Consider the following 17,893-nt stretch of genomic DNA (forward strand, 5'->3'; position numbering starts at 1 on the left):
GATGAACCCATTTAAAGGAGAGTGGTTTGGAGATGCTGCGCTTTGTTGTTTTAAAAAAACTGACTCTCAGATTTATGGAAAGTAAGAAGATGGCAATCATAGGTGTATTATACCAATTAGGATTAATTATAGAAATAATTTTGGGAAATGCTTGAATCTTTTTAACTATGTTAAACAATGCCAATGATATCTCTACAAACAACTTTACAGTAACTGTGTGTGTATGTGTGTATATATATATATATATATATATATATATATATATATATATACGTGTGTGTGTGTGTGTTACCCATACCATATATATATCCTATATATATTAGGGCTGTCAAACGATTAATCGCACCCAAAATAAAAGTTTGTGTTTACGTAATATATGTGGGTGCACTGTGTATAATTATTTTATGTATATAAATACACACACTTGCTTGTATATATTTAATAAACATTTTCATGTATATACTGTATATTGATTTATATAATTTATATTATATATAAATATAAATATTTTATGTATAACTAATATTTTTTTCTTAAAATATACATGCATGTGTGTGTATTTATATATACAAAATAATTATAATTATAAAATATATATATATATATATATATATATATATATATAGGGGTGAATTCAGATTGATTGGGACACTTTTTCCTAGTCATCACAATGGCAAAAAGTGTCCCATTTAACCTGAATATATAAACCTATATATATATATATATATATATATATATTCATTTTTATGGTTTTATGTATTTAATACTGTTTAAAATGGATAATAGTTTTTTTTAGCCTATTGAAAAATAAGCCCATATGAAGGGATAATGGAGAACACAAGTCCTTTGTGGATGTGCTACTAAACCCTTGATTATGTTGCTGTGGCTTTGTCCTCTTAAAGCTGTTTTAACAGAAGAAAGAGAAGGATTAATAGATGGGAGGGAGAGAGACACACAGGCATTGAGCCAGAGCTCTATTTCTCCACACAAGGTCCCTAGGATACTTCAGGCAGAATGGCTCACATTATCACTGCAGTGTCCCCTGGGAGTTCACAGGGTGACTTGTGTGTGTGTGTGTGTGTGTGTGTGTGTGAAGGTGTATGCCGTGACACTACTCTGCCTTTCATTCAGGGAAATCCTCTCTAAAATGACAAAACTTCATGACTAAATGAACACTAGAAATATAAATGAGAGTATTTCTATGGTTTGCTAATTGTATTTAAAAACGGTTGCATCCTGGGAAATATTATACTTGTAAACAATGTGAGTCATCAAAAGAGAAAGTCATGACGCATATCCCCAATCAATCATATTTATGAGCTGTTGTCAAAGTTCATCTCTGGCGTGGCAAATTACTCGCAAATCCACTCTTCCTAACAAATTCAATAAGCAATTAGCTTGATTTGGTAATTATTGCTCCATATAATGTCTGATAAATGTTCATTACAATCCATAATTGCACTGACCTGACTTTTTTTCTATCACACCCTGAGTGACGTCTCTTGCTCTCAACTGTCGTTTCCTATAAAAAGTGATTTGCTTGGATTTGAGAATTGTGTTAGATTTTTATAATGTGTTGCTGTTTATCTGTCTACGCATTTAAGATTTTCTAAAGCAGCATGGGACGGAAAGTACATTTATAATTAACTTTCTTAATGAAGCAACCATGAACAGGGTTTCTGCAGGTCTTAAAAAGTCTTAATTCACCCTTACACAAACATTAAAATGTGCATGCATTGCAAAAAAAAATGTATATCTTCCTTGGTACTTTTGTTCTGTTTTCCAACACAAATATCTAAACATCGTTAAATCAAAAAACATTTACTTGAGATGCAAAAGTAAAATGTCTTGAAAAATGCTTATAAAATGAAGTGAGACATTTGTTCTTGTTTTAATCATAAACCCACTTTTTTACTGTTTCCCAGAAAACAAGACTTCATATTTATGTATTTTACCAATTCAAGTAAATGTGTCTTGATTTAAAAATCTTGTTTGTAAAAATGAATTAAAGTAATGGATATCAGATGGAGATGGACATTATATTTTCAAACTCTGGAGTGTTTCTAATACAGCTCAGTGTTTTTCCCTAAACTTTTACATTTAAAGGTGCAGTGTGTAATTTTAAGTGACATCTAGTGGTGAGGTTGCGAAATGCAACCAACAGAAGTTACGGTGGTCGACAAGAAAAGATGTCATCGTCTGAGACAGCAGAGAGTAGCCAGTTTATCAATGAGGTTTCTTCACTCTTCGAAGAAAAGGTTCTATATAGAACCTTAAAAGGTTCTATCAGCGCTATGTATTTGGAACCCCTAAAAGGTTCTATACACTATTAAAAAAGGGTTCCTCTGGGTTCTATATAGAACCCCGGGGTTCCGTACTTGGCCAATAGAACCTTTTACCAAAAAAATGGTTCTATATAGGAGTTCCATATATGAAGCGGGGGATGGAACCATTTCTGGTTCTAAATAGAACCATTTCTTCTAAGAGTGTTTACAAAGATAAATTACAGTAAGAAATTATGTTTATTTTATTTTTCAGTAAAACGATGTTATTGCGAATATTATTGTCACTTTTCATCATTGTGTCAGTGTTTTTTTCTCTGACTTTAGCTAGCCTCTTTGCACACACAAAAAAAACAATTTAGTGACGAAACGCGCTCTGTAGTAGTTTGTCCGTTTAGGGCTACTGTAGAAACATTTCAATGTAAGGGTACCCGCGGTGTATGTAGATAGAAATGTCTCATTCTAAGATTATAAAAACACAACGGTTCATTATGTAAGGTCTTTAAACCCCACTGAAATCATAGTTATGCATATTATATTGCATTTCTGTCTACAAATCCTCCTAAATATTACACAATGCAGCTTTAAAGAACATTGTCATATTGTGTTCCCTTCAATTTATCCCTTAAAATTTCTTTAGTTGGTATTAAAAAAGTCTTAAATGTACCTTCATAAAACCTGTTAAAATAGTGAACAATTTCACAAGTTATTTTAGCTCCTGTCCTGTAATGTATTTTGTAAATGTGCAAGTTGTGGGCAGACTTTTAAATGTCTTTGATTTTATTTATTATTATTTTTAAAGGTCCCGTATTATGCCCATTTTCACAAGATGTAAAATAAGTCTCTGACGTCCCCAGAATGTGTATGTGAAGTTTCAGCTCAAAATACCCAACAGATCATTTTTACCAGCATGTTTAAATTGTCAATTTGGGGCTCAGAAAAAGGTGCTGTTTTAGTGTGTGCCCTTTAAATGCAAATAAGCTGCTGTTGCCGGCACAGGGGGCGGAGCTTCATGAGCTCGCGCTCAGTCTCTCAGGACAATTTCATCTCACGGAATGAAGATAATATCAGAAACTCTCAGTAATGGTGTTCATTTCGAGTCGGACAATAATGCCTACAGAGTCAGAGTGCTGGATAGAGATGGAACAGGTATAGTTTTGTAGTTTAATTACGGTTATTATAACGTATTTGTAATCTGCTTGTACGTATCCATTATTTATTTATAGCCTACAAGTCTGCTGTTTCAGACCAGGTCCGAATGATGATCAAACATACACTGATGAGTTTAATAAAATTTATTGTACATCACACAAAAGATTAAGTGTCAGTTTTACTTCAGAAAATCACTGTAAGAGCTGAGTGAACACAGTAAGTTATAAGAAGTGCGCAAGTTGAGCGAGCATTCCTGTGGGCGGCAGTGGTGGAGGAAGTACTGAATCTCAGTACTTAAGTAAAAGTACAAATACCCAGATAAATATTTACTTTAGTAAAAGTAGAAGTAACACAATGACAACCATACTTAAGTAAAAAGTAAAAAGTACTTTATTTTAAATGTACTTTAAGTATTAAAAGTAAAAGTACTTGCATAACAATTTATTATCTTAATGTCTATTTTCTAACGATTAATAAAACATTTAATTCTAACTCATTCAACCTAATAGCCTACTCCATAATGATGTTCAATAATGATGGAAAAAAATGTCACCATTTCTGAAACAAGCTTGCAATTAAGCAATATCATGCTTATCCTTACTATATGTTAATATGTTTGGCAGTAAACGCGATTCATTTATGGTGTAATTCTGAACCTCTTGGCTTGCCATAATCCTAACCAAACCAAACATATATTACACATGGTGTGTTTCCTATGCACGTAAAAACAAATTTTCGCGTATGAGTTGCACGATAAACACTGCGTGTGAGACGCATTTAGTGTGACCGGGTTGATATACTGTATCTATGGCAACCAAACGTCACTGGTGAGACAAACGTGCAACGAACGGACGGTCAGATTACGTTTTGGCAGGGGAAAAACTGATCAGAAAATGTAACGAAAATGTAACAGAAGTTGTAGTGGAGTAGAAAGTATAATAATTGCTGCAAAATGTAACGAAGTAAAAGTAAAAAGTAGGCACTATTTATTGTACTTAAGTAAAGTAAAGATACGTGAAAAATGTACTTAAGTAAAGTAACGAAGTATTTGTACTTCGTTACATTCCACCACTGGTGGGCGGACATTAGTCAAAAAACTGTTCTGTCGTCATTAAAGAAGGAAGTAGAGGGATGTAGTCCAAACGGGCCGTTCGATGTAGGCTACTTCTGTTAAATACAATATCTCGCTTGGCATTGAACTTTAAGCTTTATAATTTTACAGATTTATACTCTAACAACATTACACACTAACTAAAGTTTGAAACATGGGATCACGAAGAACGGGACCTTATTTTAAAGTGATTGGGTTATTTAGCACAAGGGTGCCTTATAAACAATACAAGACTGAAGATTCTCCTCATGTGATTAGTTAAAGACTAAAAAAAACACATCTTATTTAACATTTAGTCACCTCAGCTTTTTTCTCCCCTCTCTTTTTAAACATCTCTTAGAGTGTTTTCCTTTTCCCTCTATTGTTGTCTTGTTTAGCTCTCTCTCTTTATGCCCTGTTTTCTCTTTATCAGTGTATTCTCTCTCTCTCTCCTCTCATTGATTGTGCTCTTTGTGTGAGCGAGCAGACCCTCGTGTTGTCAGCTGCGTCAGGATTAAAAGCTATTAGTTCTGCATCATTGCCACTACAAGTATGCTCCTGAGATTGATAGAGTTGCTCCACTGTCATTGGGGGGCAGGTTGGGACAAAAAAAGGGTCGTTTTTAATTCCATAATAATGTGTAATTTACACTGTGTATAGAATGCAAAAAAAAAATGTCATTAGTAGTCTTTAATAAATAAAATATATATATGTATATATTTTTTTTTACATAGGAAGCTTTTCAACAACACTGCTTTTTTTTTTAATCACTTGTCAACATGCCTCCTTTTACCCTCATTTGCTAATTACTTCCTGCCGCCAAAAACAAGTGTGAGCATTACCAGAATGTCATGTTCTTACCTCTTTCTCATATTTCATTCCAGGCCATCGTGGGCTATTTTGACATTTTCTTCGACAAGAGCTGCGGAAACAAGGTAAGCAATAGTGCTGTGCTGTTTAACAGCGAGCAATTGCGGTCACGCCTTGCCGTCTTTTAGGCCCGAGGCAATCGCAATGCAATCGCCAGCCTCTCATACCTAAATGCTGAAATAAGCATTTGCCTTCCTCCAGTGGCCAACTGGAACATACAATGAAATAAGCTAAACCCATCAGCCGCTGAGAGAACGATCGTGCGCTGGGTTCTGATAATGGGAGTTTAAGCAAAGGGGGTCTAGGGTTCTTCTGTCCTGTTTTTGACATTTAAACCGCAACATCTGAGTTTCTGTTAATGATCTGGTGGATAACCACAACAATTATGTTTGCTCTGACCTGATTCTATTTATGTGAGTGTGTTTTCTGACCTGGGAAATTAAATTGAACAAGCAACCTTTTCGAAAGGTACTTAAAGAGTGCATATTAGGACCTCAAAGGTACATATTGGTAGTGTATTAGTGCCTAAATGGTACATATTAGAACCCTTTAGTGTACCATTTTATTCGGAGAGTATTTTTGACTCAGTTTGTCCATCTAAATAAGGTCAACATAGTGTGAGTTGGGGTTCCCCCTCTGTCCTTTCACAATTGCCAACTAATGTGCACTACATATTTTTATACTTTAAACTTTAAACTCCCATCTATCGGCCTGGATGCAACATCACACAAAACCAAGCATTTTTGGTTAAAGGGTTAGTCAATAAGTACTCTCACTCTCATAAGACTTTTGTGCATCTTTGGAACACAAATTAAGATATGTTTAATGAAATCTGAGAGCTGTCTCACTCCTTCATTGACTGATGGGTAATTTCATCTGCCGGCCCAGAAAAGTTAGTAAATGTATCGTTAAAATAGTGCAAGTGACTACAGTGGCTCTACCTTAAAGGAGTAGTTCACTTTTAAAAAAACTTTTGCTGATAATTTACTCACTCCCATGTCATCCATGATGTCCATGTCTTTCTTTCTTCAGTCAAAAAGAAATTAATGTTTTTGGTGAAAACATTCCAGGATTTTTCTCCATATAATGGACTTCAATGGGAACCAAACGGTTCAAGGTCCAAAAGAGAGTTTCAGTGCAAACTGCAAACTGTTCGAAGGGCTTTAAATGATTCCAGACGATGAATAAGGGTCTTATCAAGTGAAACGATCGCTCATTTAAAAAAAAAAAAAAGAAAGTTTAAGTTTTATAAGCACAAATGGTCACCTTGCTCTGTTCTGTGATGCGCGTTCGTGACTCTCCTGTTCGAACTCGTTTATCAAAATGAACGAATCTTTTCCTGAGTCAATTCGTTCATTTCGTTTGTTGAATGAACCAAATGACATGAAAAAAGATTCGTTCATTTTGATAAACGAGTTTGAACAGGAGAGTCACGAACACAGAACAGAGCAAGGCGAGCATTTGAGCTTAAAAAAGTTTCACTTGATAAGACCCTTATTCATCGTCTGGAATCATTTAAAGTCCTTTGAACAGTTTGCAGTTTGCACTGAAACTGTCTTTTGGACCTTGAATCGTTTGGTTACCAGTAAAGTCCATTATATGGAGAAAAATCCTGGAATGTTTTCATCAAAAACCTTAATTTCTTTTCGACTGAAGAAAGAAAGACATGGACATCTTGGATGACATCTTGGGGGTGAGTAAATTATCAGCAAAAGTTTTTTAAAAGTGAACTACTCCTTTAAGTTTATCAAGCGACGAGAATCCTTTTTGTGCGCAAACCCCCCAAAAAATAACGACTTTGTTCAACTATTAATTTTCTTCCGTAGGGGTCTCTGACGTGAGTTCACGAGAGCGCCATGAAGCATGTGTGAGAAGTGAGAAGATGTATTGTTTAAAAAGGTTCTGAAGTGTGCTTTTCATGGACGTCCGAATCGCGAGAAATCAGCGAGAAAACTTAAAAGTGCCTTACCAATGACGCAAAATGGATGGCTTACCTTTCACACTTTCCCATCAAATGATCATGAGCGTCATCTTCTCAGTTCTAACGCATGCGTCATGGTGCTCTCGTGAACTCACGTCAGAGGCCCAGAACAATAAAATGCATTAAAAGCAGAACAAGAGCACTTTCCTTATGTTAACACAAACTGGTTTTTAATGCGGCTTTGTTTTGAATCTTAGGTCATGTTCTCCACCGCTCCAGACTGCACTAAGACTCACTGGAAACAGACAGTGTTCTTACTGGAAAGTCCTATCCCTACCAAAACCGGTTTGTACCCTGTTCACAAATACTTCTTACTTGTTTTAGCGGTCTCCACACCAGTGTTTGCATGATGTAGTTGTGTCTGTGTTCAAACTGTGATGAGATCTGGCAAGTACATGTGCAGCCATCACCTTTTTTTTAGAACACACAAAAAATGTGTCACAGGGAGGTGTATCTTATCTTTCTTTAGCCTGACAGTTGATTCTTAGACGGTGACACGGGTTATCCGTCAGTCATTGAGAAATAGACACATGATTGAGCAGTTCTAGGGCCAGTCCACATAAACCATGCAGTTTGTTCTTGCTGTTCATAAATATAATGATGATATATATATATATATATATATATAGTGTCTGGAGAATCATTTCAACAGGATTACAAGATGAAACAACACATCAGGCTTGTTGACAGATTTATTTTGGTGCATTACTATTATTCAGGGGCAATACTATTATTTATTGTTATACTGTTATATTATTATATATTTATACTTTAAATAGTATTATTTAACACATTTTTAAATGGGCTTACTGAGCTGGAGTGGAGATTTTGAGAAGATTTTATTATTATTATTTTTTTATTATTATTATTGTAGCCACTAAATCTTAAATACTCCAGTGTGGACACAAGTGTGAAAAAAAAGAAGAAAAAAAACCCCTAAAAGGATCATTGATTTTAGCCAGAAAGTGATTGATTTATATACACTTTTCCCTTTTATTTATTTTCATTTTATTATGATATTTATTTGTCTTTATATTATTTCTTTTAAATTAGTGATTGCAGAATTGCATGCGTAATCTACTCAGCAATTAATGGGAGGAAAACTATAAAACCTATCAAATCAGAACCTATATGTCTTTAAAGGCATATTTCCTCATGTTTAGGTATTAAAGCAGCGCAGCATCTACACCTAGATCAAGGCTCTGTATGCCCGTAGATGGCGAGACAGTGTCCTGGCCGTGCTAACAGATGAAGTGTGTCTTATCATAATGGGAATTGGAGAAATGTCATCTGATGCGCAGATGAATGAAGGTGCTTTAGCCAGTTTCTCTGATACAGCACACATTATAAATGACTGTGGCCGAACTGTAGCTGTCCACAGGCATTACCACAAACAGTCCCTGCAGGAGCCGTTCAATGATAAGAGTGCCGTCCACTTGAAGGCCTGCTAACGCTACTTCTGCATTGCTGATATCAGCATCAGATTATAATCAGAAGGCACACTGGCCATATTTTATGGGATATTTGAACATTTTGCTATTGTTCCAAAAAATCCTTCATCTATAAGCAGGGTCCCTCACACTGGTGATTTACTGTAAAAAAAAAATATTTTCATGATTTGTAATCACAACATTTTTTTCTTTTGTCAAATCAACTTAAATAATTTATGTAGTTCAGATAACATCATATTTTGAGTTTCCGATGATTAAATCAATCTCCTTCATTGCATTAACTCAATTTTTCCAGTTCAATGAACTTAAAATTTTAAGGCAACCAGGATACTTGATGATTGATGGAAATGATTACAGTGTAGTTATTTATAGTTTATCATTTACTTGCATGCCCACTCACCTAGCTTGAACGGCCTGTTGCCTCTGGATTAGCACCATATGGCTTTAGAGTATACGCCAGTGTTGTAGTACTCGGACTCGGTCTCGAGGCCATATTTTAATGGTCTTGGTCTTGTCATGGACTCGTGTCCATTTGGACTCGGAATTGACTCGTACTCAAACATTTTTTTTTTTAGGACTCGGACTTATTCCCGAGTCCACTCGAGTTCAATTAAAAATATTTTTCATGATTATTAATGTATGTTAATAAAATATTTCTTTAAATTGATTGGCACGCCCAGTGATTGGTGATTTTCTAGTGCGCAACTGCGCATGACAAATTGTAATAAAATTACTTTTAACACCACCTACTATGTGGCCTTTTTACCCTAAACTGATCATATTTTTTAAACTCTAAGTAAATTCAGTAAAAAAAAAAAAAAAGGATTTCACGAAGTAAATAAAAGTAAATTAGGTAATCAACCCTCACTGGTCTCGGTCTCGACTCGGACTCGACCGTCTCTGGTCTCGGACTCGACTCGGACTCGACTCTCTATGGACTCGGTCTTGACTCGGACTCGACTCTCTCTGGTCTCGGTGTCGACTCGGACTCAAGTGAGGTGGTCTCGACTACAACACTGGTATACGCTCAAGAACGTATATGAATGAAAAGATATGGGGAAAAGTAGTAAGAGAAAAACAATGGTTAGTAAACTAATTACAAGTGACCGTTATTACCATAGTAATAGTTTAGTAATCATCTTAAAATCAAGTGTTACCCTGTTTTCTACAATACATTAAGAATAAAAAATGTTTCAAATTGGCATATTAGTTCAAGATGTAAACATGATGGTTCATGATTTCTAAAAGATCATGTGACACTGAAAACTGGAGTTATGATGCTGAAAAGCTTTGCAGCACAGGAATAAATTACACTTTAATATATATATGTATATATATATATATATATATATTGTAATAATATTACAGTTTTTACTGTATTGATGAGCAGAAGAGACCTCTTTCAAAAACATTAAAAAAAATCAAATGTACAACCGGTAAGCAGTGTATTATTTATCTGATAGCTTAACTGTACTACTTTCTTGTTGATGGCAATGTTTAGAAATAATGTTAGGATTTATATTTGACATTCTTCACACTTACCTTAATGCATAATTTGTATCTTGTGGATTGAAATTGGATTCCTTCCTAAACAAAAACAGTAATGTGTTTTGTGTGGTATAATCAGCAAGCTGTCATTTGCATGAACGAAAATCCCTGTCAGCTCACACTCAGGTTGCCTTGGATTCTTATCCTGTTTGTGTTAGTTTAGTAATTACTTTTCCGAGGTGTGATGAGAGGGGAGGTAGAGGATTCAACGGAAATGCAAAACGCCCTCTGAAACGCCCTCAGATGGTGCAACAACATCAATTAAAGCAGCCATTTGTCATGACTGTTGGTTTTGTCGATCATTGAAAGGAAAAGGTGAGAACGTTTCCTTAAAAAGCTTAATTTGTCATGCGTGACCAACCTTTGAGCTTCAATAAAAGAGGTCACCCTCATTGTACGTCACGTCTGCTGTCCAGACAAGGTGTTCTGAAGCCGATATTATGGTAATGGACTTTAAGAACAAGGCTGCTTATTGAATCAACCATGCAATGCTATGTGTAGTACTTTAAACTCTCAGGAAGTGCAGTCTGTTTGCAAAGGTCCTTGAGGTGTCAGAGCAAGGTTCCTTTAGGGGGAGGTGCGATTAGTTGATAGACGGGGGCGCTGTAGAGAGCTGGTGATTCCAAAGGCCTGTTTTATGCATCTCCTTTACAGGGGCTTCAGATTTACGAGGTTATGAGCTGTAGAGTGCGAGTGAGAGAGAGAGAGAAGTTTTATAATGCAGCTTTTGTATCTAGTGCTGGAAGAATTTTTTCGTGAAAACTGTTATGGTGATTGAACTTTAGATATTTCATTATAACTTCTTGCTGCAAAAATAATGTCCTTAATGTCAATAATTGTCAGGGCTCCAGACTAACGTTTCCAGTGGTTGAACTGGTGCTACCAACTTTCTCAGTTGGTTGCACCAGCATTTGATTTGGTCGCACCTTTTTTTATTATTATTATTATTATTATTATATATTAATCAATGCATGCTGATGAATAGTGGTTTTAATGGACCAAAGCTAGCAAAAGCTTTCTGGGTTGCAGCATAAATACCTGTAATATATTAATTTTCATTGCCAAATTTCAGGATTTTCATGGATTTTGGACAGTCATTTTAATCTGTAATTAAAATTAATCTGTGTCTATCTATCTATCTATCTATCTATCTATCTATCTATCTATCTATCTATCTATCTATCTATCTATCTATCTATCTATCTATCTATTATCATCTTTATCAGCATCATCTTTCTATCTTTTAAAAATCATTAAACATTCAAATGTATGCATTACATTTTAAAAGATTAGAGTATTATAATAACCTAATATAGATTTTTCGTTATCAAAGTTTACAGTTGTAACAAATCTCACACTCCTTAACTTACCTTACGCATTTTATAATAATTTCCTTTTCCTCAGTCGAGCGATTACACTCATCTAAGTGCTGAAAAGACGTAGGAATGGGCACGCTGCTTCGTGAGACATTTTAGTTTTGATTTGCCTTAATTCGTGAATCCGTAATTGGCGCGTTCCACCATCAGTCTACGTCCGTCAATAAATAAACTGCATGTGTCTTGCGGAAGAACACTGTTGCCGGAGCTACAGTACTTCTCTCCATTAATGTCTATGGCGAGTCACGCAGGCACTGGGCAACTTCGCATCCGAGTCGACCCCGAGATAAAATAGTCTGAATAGGCAAAGAGTATAGAAGAACAAGAGGCGAAACTCTGCTTTTTTGGTAACAGCCACTAGATGGTGCTTCGGTAGCGCGGCCGCCATATCGGGGTGAAAATTCCAACTGGAGTTACTGGACAACAGCACAGATAACCGTTTTTTGAGGTAGTTTTTTCTTGCATTAGTGAGTATTTCCATTGTATGCAACTTTACACTTTTACTACTATTATTAGTTACCAACTCCACTAGGCCTGAAATATATTTTGGACGTTTTAATCCCCTGGATCATGCTACAAACATGATGATCGTTGATGAGCTGTGTCCGTTATCCTATAACTAATTGCCACTTTGGACGTTGGCTGTGTTTTTTGTTTGTTTACATGGTCTTGCGTCATTAATATAAGATATAAAAACTTTACTGTAAAGCTATTCTATTGCTGTTATATATTTATTCTCAAACATTTACATTTTAGTACAACATTCAATTGCTGAATTTATTTCATTGATAACTTATTTTTGTAAGTAACGTTATGTGTACCTACCGGGAAACGTTATTATAACTTTATGAACTGATATCACTTATTCTTACCTATTACACTTAATGTGGAGAGTAATATAATGAATTAAATCCTCAAACTTCCCTAAGTTATGTGGGGGTAGCCCGGTTAAGTAGCAACTGCTATAAAGTTAACTGTTGTGAGTTAAATAATCACCTAGCCTAATTATTTCAACCTAAAAATGATCTCTGCACTGGACTAAATATATGTATATTATATGACTGCCGAGTCGCTTTCACCCCGAAATGGCGGAAGCGTAGGGCTGCTGCTGGGCGGGCGCTGGTGTTGCAATGGAACGTTCTATTGGCTTTCACTTCTTGTCAATATACGTTCTTTGTTATAGGCGCGTACCGTAGTGGTACGGTAGATTCAGGATAAGCCAAAAACACACTTTGGAAAATGGATTCATGATGTAGCCTACTTGTTCATTTTGAGCATAAGTTACGGACTGCAGCAGCTGATACAACGGCGCGAGCGTTGCGCGAGCGTCCACTCGCACATATGCGACCACATAAAATTTTTAACTCGCACATTCTCAAAAAATGGTCACATATTCGACAAATTTGGTCGCAGTCTGGAACCCTGATTGTATCCCTTAACTCCGCTTTGATCCCCAAAATGACATATTTAAGCATTTTTTTCCTAAGGTAGTGCCTTGAAATTGCTCAATTATAACTCTACACCCTTGCCTCATTTAGTATACACGGTTCTATGAATATGTAAATGAGCCCCGTCTCTACTCACTCACACCAGCTCAGAGATACACACGTTTACGATCACACGTTGATCTGATTGGTGACAAGGTAGTTTGTGACGTCAGAAACACCAATGATTTCAAACCGCGACTTTTGAGACTGTCTTTGGTTCGCTGCAGTTTTAAGAAAATACTCAGCATTGGTGTCGACTCATGAATTTAAACATGGTTTGTCTTAAAGCATATTTAAAACACCACATAGACGTATAAACAACATTAAAACCTTGATTTTCACCACAGTTTGCCTGTTATAGAACAAATAGACAAAACAAATTGGCAACAGGTATACGAATCGGCTGATTTACTTGTAAATGATAATCATAATCAGCCATGAAAATGATCGGTGCATCACTATTTACTCCAAATCCAAATCAGTTCAAAAACTGTATGACTTTCTTTCTTCTGCAGAACACAGATATAAAAAAAAAAGTTTTTTTTATGCAATGAAACTCAATAATGTCCATTGTTGTTTTGTACTGAGCCTTTAAAGGGACATTTTGATGGGAAATATGATAATAATGGAAAATTGATAGGTCAATGGTTTTGCGGTCTCTAGAAAATGTTTAGATTTTTCCCTGAGAAACTTTACGAGCAAACCTAAAGTTTCTCGGGGGAACGCACATATGTAAGGGAACGCAAAAGCATTGGCAAATTTTTTTTTCCTTAATTTTTTTTTTTTTTTTTCACCAAGTCCCTTCAGGGACTCCGTAGTTTTGGATAAGAGACTTTATTTCATTTTTGAATGAACTATCTCTTTAAATGAATGTTGGCTTAGACTATGATGCTGGTTCTGTATCGTTTATCAGCAGTCACGTTTCTTCAAGAAATGCATCAACGCTGTCTCGTCCGTTTCTCGTTTCAGCCTCCGTCACCCTTGGTCGCATTGGCATGTTTAATGCAAATGACACCGTGATGTATGACGGCTCTTGAAGAAGCCTTGCCTTCTTTATTTAATTAACGTGCACCAACCGCTTCCTTTTCACACGTTGCCAATCTTTTCCCTCGCCTCTGTAGTCTCCAAACACAATCTCGCAGTAACTACATCCCAAACCGCTTTACTCTGAGATTTTTCCGGGAATTGCAGGGTCAAGTAATTTCACTCTCTGTGTTCTCTCGAACAGACCTCTGTGTATCAAAGCCCATTGGTAGCAACTGGGATAGTGTTTGTTATAAAGCGCAGACACGCACCAGTTTGATCACACTTTTCCATTTTCTGCAGGGCACTGAGGTTTAATAGATCTTTCTATCATTTGCGCTCATACTGGTCAAGAGAAAACCCGCCGTGCGTGCTTTTTACTTTTGGTAAGGCAATATGTGATCTGTCAAGTCTTTCACTGCACAGTTGATTTTAATTAAACGAGTTCTTTTCAGATCATTTATTTTACAAATGAAATGTAGGCTTCAGCTTTTTGAACAAACCATATGACGAGTGCATGAGTGCAGTTTTGTTTGCTTACAGCAAATAACATTTACTTTTGTGATTTTTTTTTTTTAAGGCTCTTCTAATGGGATCATTTGACAGTAAAACATGCAACAAAAGCAGTGTGACAGTTGCAGCGCACTGTGACGGTCACATCTGACTTCTCCCCATCCTCTCGTTTCAAACCGCTGCAGTCAGCATTTTTTTTTATTTCATGTAACCTGCAGCAAAGAAAAAAAAATGTTTGGGAGTGGAGGGCTTGTTTGCCAAATGGGTAAACATTCATTTACGTCTGGCAGTGAAACGTGAAGTTAATCAAAGTGATTATCTGGTGTAATCATCGTCCTTGTCTTCAGGCCGTCCCGATAAAGCCTGTTCTCTTACTGCAGTCGTACTGTAGTCAAGCAGCTTTCTCTGCCATCTGGAGCCAAACGGCACATCATCCTCCTGATTCTCTCTCGGCTTCTTTTAATCACCTCTTTCTTTTCTCAGCTAGTTGCAATTGTGTTCAATGAGAGGCAGTAGGTATTCCCACGTTCGGCATTACACACCACAGAGTTTTGACAGGAAAGTGTTAGTTAGTCTGAGCTCAACATTTCCTCTTGCATGTTAATGCGTTCTAGGAACGCTCAAATATTTCGCAGTTTCAAGGGATAGTTCACTTTGAAATTAATTTTTGGTATGTTTTATCTTACCTCAAGGGCATCCGAGATGTAGGTGTCTTTGTTTCCGCACTATTTTCAATTTTGATATTTTAGTTCGTGTCTATCAGTCATATAATGGAGGTCTATGGTCACCACCTCAAAGAGCATGCACAGAGAAGTCCAAATTAAACATGATTTAATGACTTGTAAATGTAAGTACACATTGATGGCCTAAGACACGAAACGAGCGATTTGTGTGAGAAAACGAACAGTATTTATATCGTTTTTACCTCTTGTAATCACAGCCACATCCAAGTGATCTGAGGGCGCCGGTGCTTTGTGGATGTTTTAACAAGAGGTAAAAACTATATAAATACTGTTCGTTTTCTCACACAAACCACTCGTTTCGTGTCTTAGGCCATCTACAGTTATGAGTCATTAAATCATGTTTAATTTGGACTTCTCTGTGCATGCTCTTTGAGGTGGTGACCATAGACCTCCATTATATGACTGACAGACAAGAACGGTTTGACCTAAAAATATCAAAATTGAAACTACTGTGGAAACAAAGACAGCTACATCTTGGATGCCCTTGAGGTAAGCTAAAACATATCAAAAATTAATTTCAAAGTGAACTATCCCTTTAAACTGGTGTGAAGGCATGTCACCATGAAGATTGATTCTTGTCAAATCCTGTTTTTCTACTCTTTCTGTGCAGGAGACGAACTTCCAGGTCAAATCACAGTGCATAAGAACCGAAAGGATCCCAGAGCGCTGCTGATCACACTTGAAGTCGCCGGCCGGAAGCAAACCTACAGCGTCCAGTGAAGAAAACGCACACTTTGAGCAAGGCATTTTTTAATAACAAACATTCAATTAAAACGTTTTTTTTTAATTGTTTTTCTACCAAACGTCACTCATTTATGGGTTCGATATATAGCTTAAGTTGTCATTTTTCCCAAGTTGTTTTCTCTGTGACAAAAAAACAGGGACATTTGAGTCAACAACTTGGGCCTTCAATGAAACTCGGGCATTTGATATAAAGCAATGAAAGAAAAGCATTTCCTGTTTGTTCAAGTTTAGAGTTAATAAATAAGTATAAGCTACAATGGGATCTAAGTGGTCAATTTTTATGTCCTTTTATAAGGATTGTTCAATGTTTACCATAAAGTTTCTCTTAGTTTCCAGGAGTCCTTTTTACTACGATGGAAACGCAGTATTGATGGATTATTTCAGCAAACCACAGTGAAGTCATTTGTACGTATGTCTAAAAACTGAAAGACCTAGCATTCACGTAAAAATAGCAGATGCTTGAAGCAGGCCGATGTTGTTGGAGATTGGTTGCTTTTATAGTGTTGTCATAGAGTGGTGCAGGAAGCCGAATTCGCCGCTGGTTCCTTCGAGATTTTCCTATTGGGTTTTATAATGGGGGTTTTGTATATAAAAATGAAGCCTGTAGTTAACATAACTTGACTATACTTTGACGTGAAAACGTATTTTGAAGAAGTTTTGTTCATTTTTAAAAACACGTTTTTAATAAGTAACTAGAGAAGACAGATTGAGGTGTGAGTGAGTGTATCGTCAATGTTTACCACAGGCTTAATTTAACTCATAAATTGAAAACCCCATAGGAAAATCTCAGAAGGAACCAGCAGAGAGTTAGACTTCTGGCTTCTGACATCATTCCTGCATCACTCTATTGTCATTAGGAAAAAGGCATGTCTCACCTCTGAATGCCACGGTTGACCAATCAAAATCAAGTTTTCAGGGAGCCTTGTAATAACCAAGCCCTTTCCCCTAGGGGGAGCTTCAATGCTTCCTTCACATTGGAAATGTCCTACTTCCCACTTACAAGCTCATCAAATACTTTATTGTCAAAAGAACAGGTACCATGAAGGACACCAGGTTTATTCTTGCCTATTTATTGGGGTAATTTTATTAAAGCCAAAATATTTGGCATCCCATTCTTTGTGCGCTATAGTCAGTCAGTTTTTTAGCAATTCTAGAATTTTAATCAATCAGGCTATTTTCATTGTGTAGGAAACACACTAATATTTGTGAATCTGCACTACTTTAATGAAAAGAGCTGTTAAAGAAAAAAAATGTTGAAAGTCAAACCCAACTCGGAAACGGGTATCAAAATTAGGCTATCTCCGAGTTTCCCAGAAGGCGTGTATATACGACTTGGGAGGGCGTTCATGGCCAAATTCCTAGGCAGCAAATTTAGCATAATTCCGATAGCACGTGAAGGCTGAATAATCTTAAAAAACTACATATAGTCGGGGGTCCCGGAAGAAAAACAAAAGCTTGTTCTGTTTGTTGTTAATGTATTAAATCCCTCCGTTGGTTGAATAAACTTCACTGAGTGGAAAATTCTGGTAATATAGACAAATTGACATCATGTCCGGTAATCTATGTTTGGCATGACTTGCTCATTTTGGAGAGCAAGGCGGGTTTTGAAACCCCAAAAATGCCGTTTGTAGAA

At 36.4% G+C, this 17,893-nt stretch overlaps 1 protein-coding gene across 1 annotated transcript in view; it reads left to right on the top strand.

Annotated features, from left to right (window-relative positions):
* Nucleotides 1-16,517, top strand: part of prmt3 (protein arginine methyltransferase 3) — a 65,235-nt gene extending 48,718 nt beyond the window's left edge. The window contains exons 14-16 of the mRNA XM_039659130.2: nucleotides 5,409-5,459; nucleotides 7,573-7,660; nucleotides 16,127-16,517. Of these exons, the coding sequence (XP_039515064.2) occupies nucleotides 5,409-5,459; nucleotides 7,573-7,660; nucleotides 16,127-16,236 (249 nt within the window). The 3' untranslated portion in view covers nucleotides 16,237-16,517. The remainder of the gene's footprint in view (nucleotides 1-5,408; nucleotides 5,460-7,572; nucleotides 7,661-16,126) is intronic.
* Nucleotides 16,518-17,893: the final 1,376 nt, after the last annotated feature.

Source organism: Pimephales promelas, chromosome 1 (assembly GCF_988280905.1).
Source record: "Pimephales promelas chromosome 1, fPimPro1.hap1.1, whole genome shotgun sequence".
NCBI classification, from domain to species: Eukaryota; Metazoa; Chordata; class Actinopteri; order Cypriniformes; family Leuciscidae; genus Pimephales; species Pimephales promelas.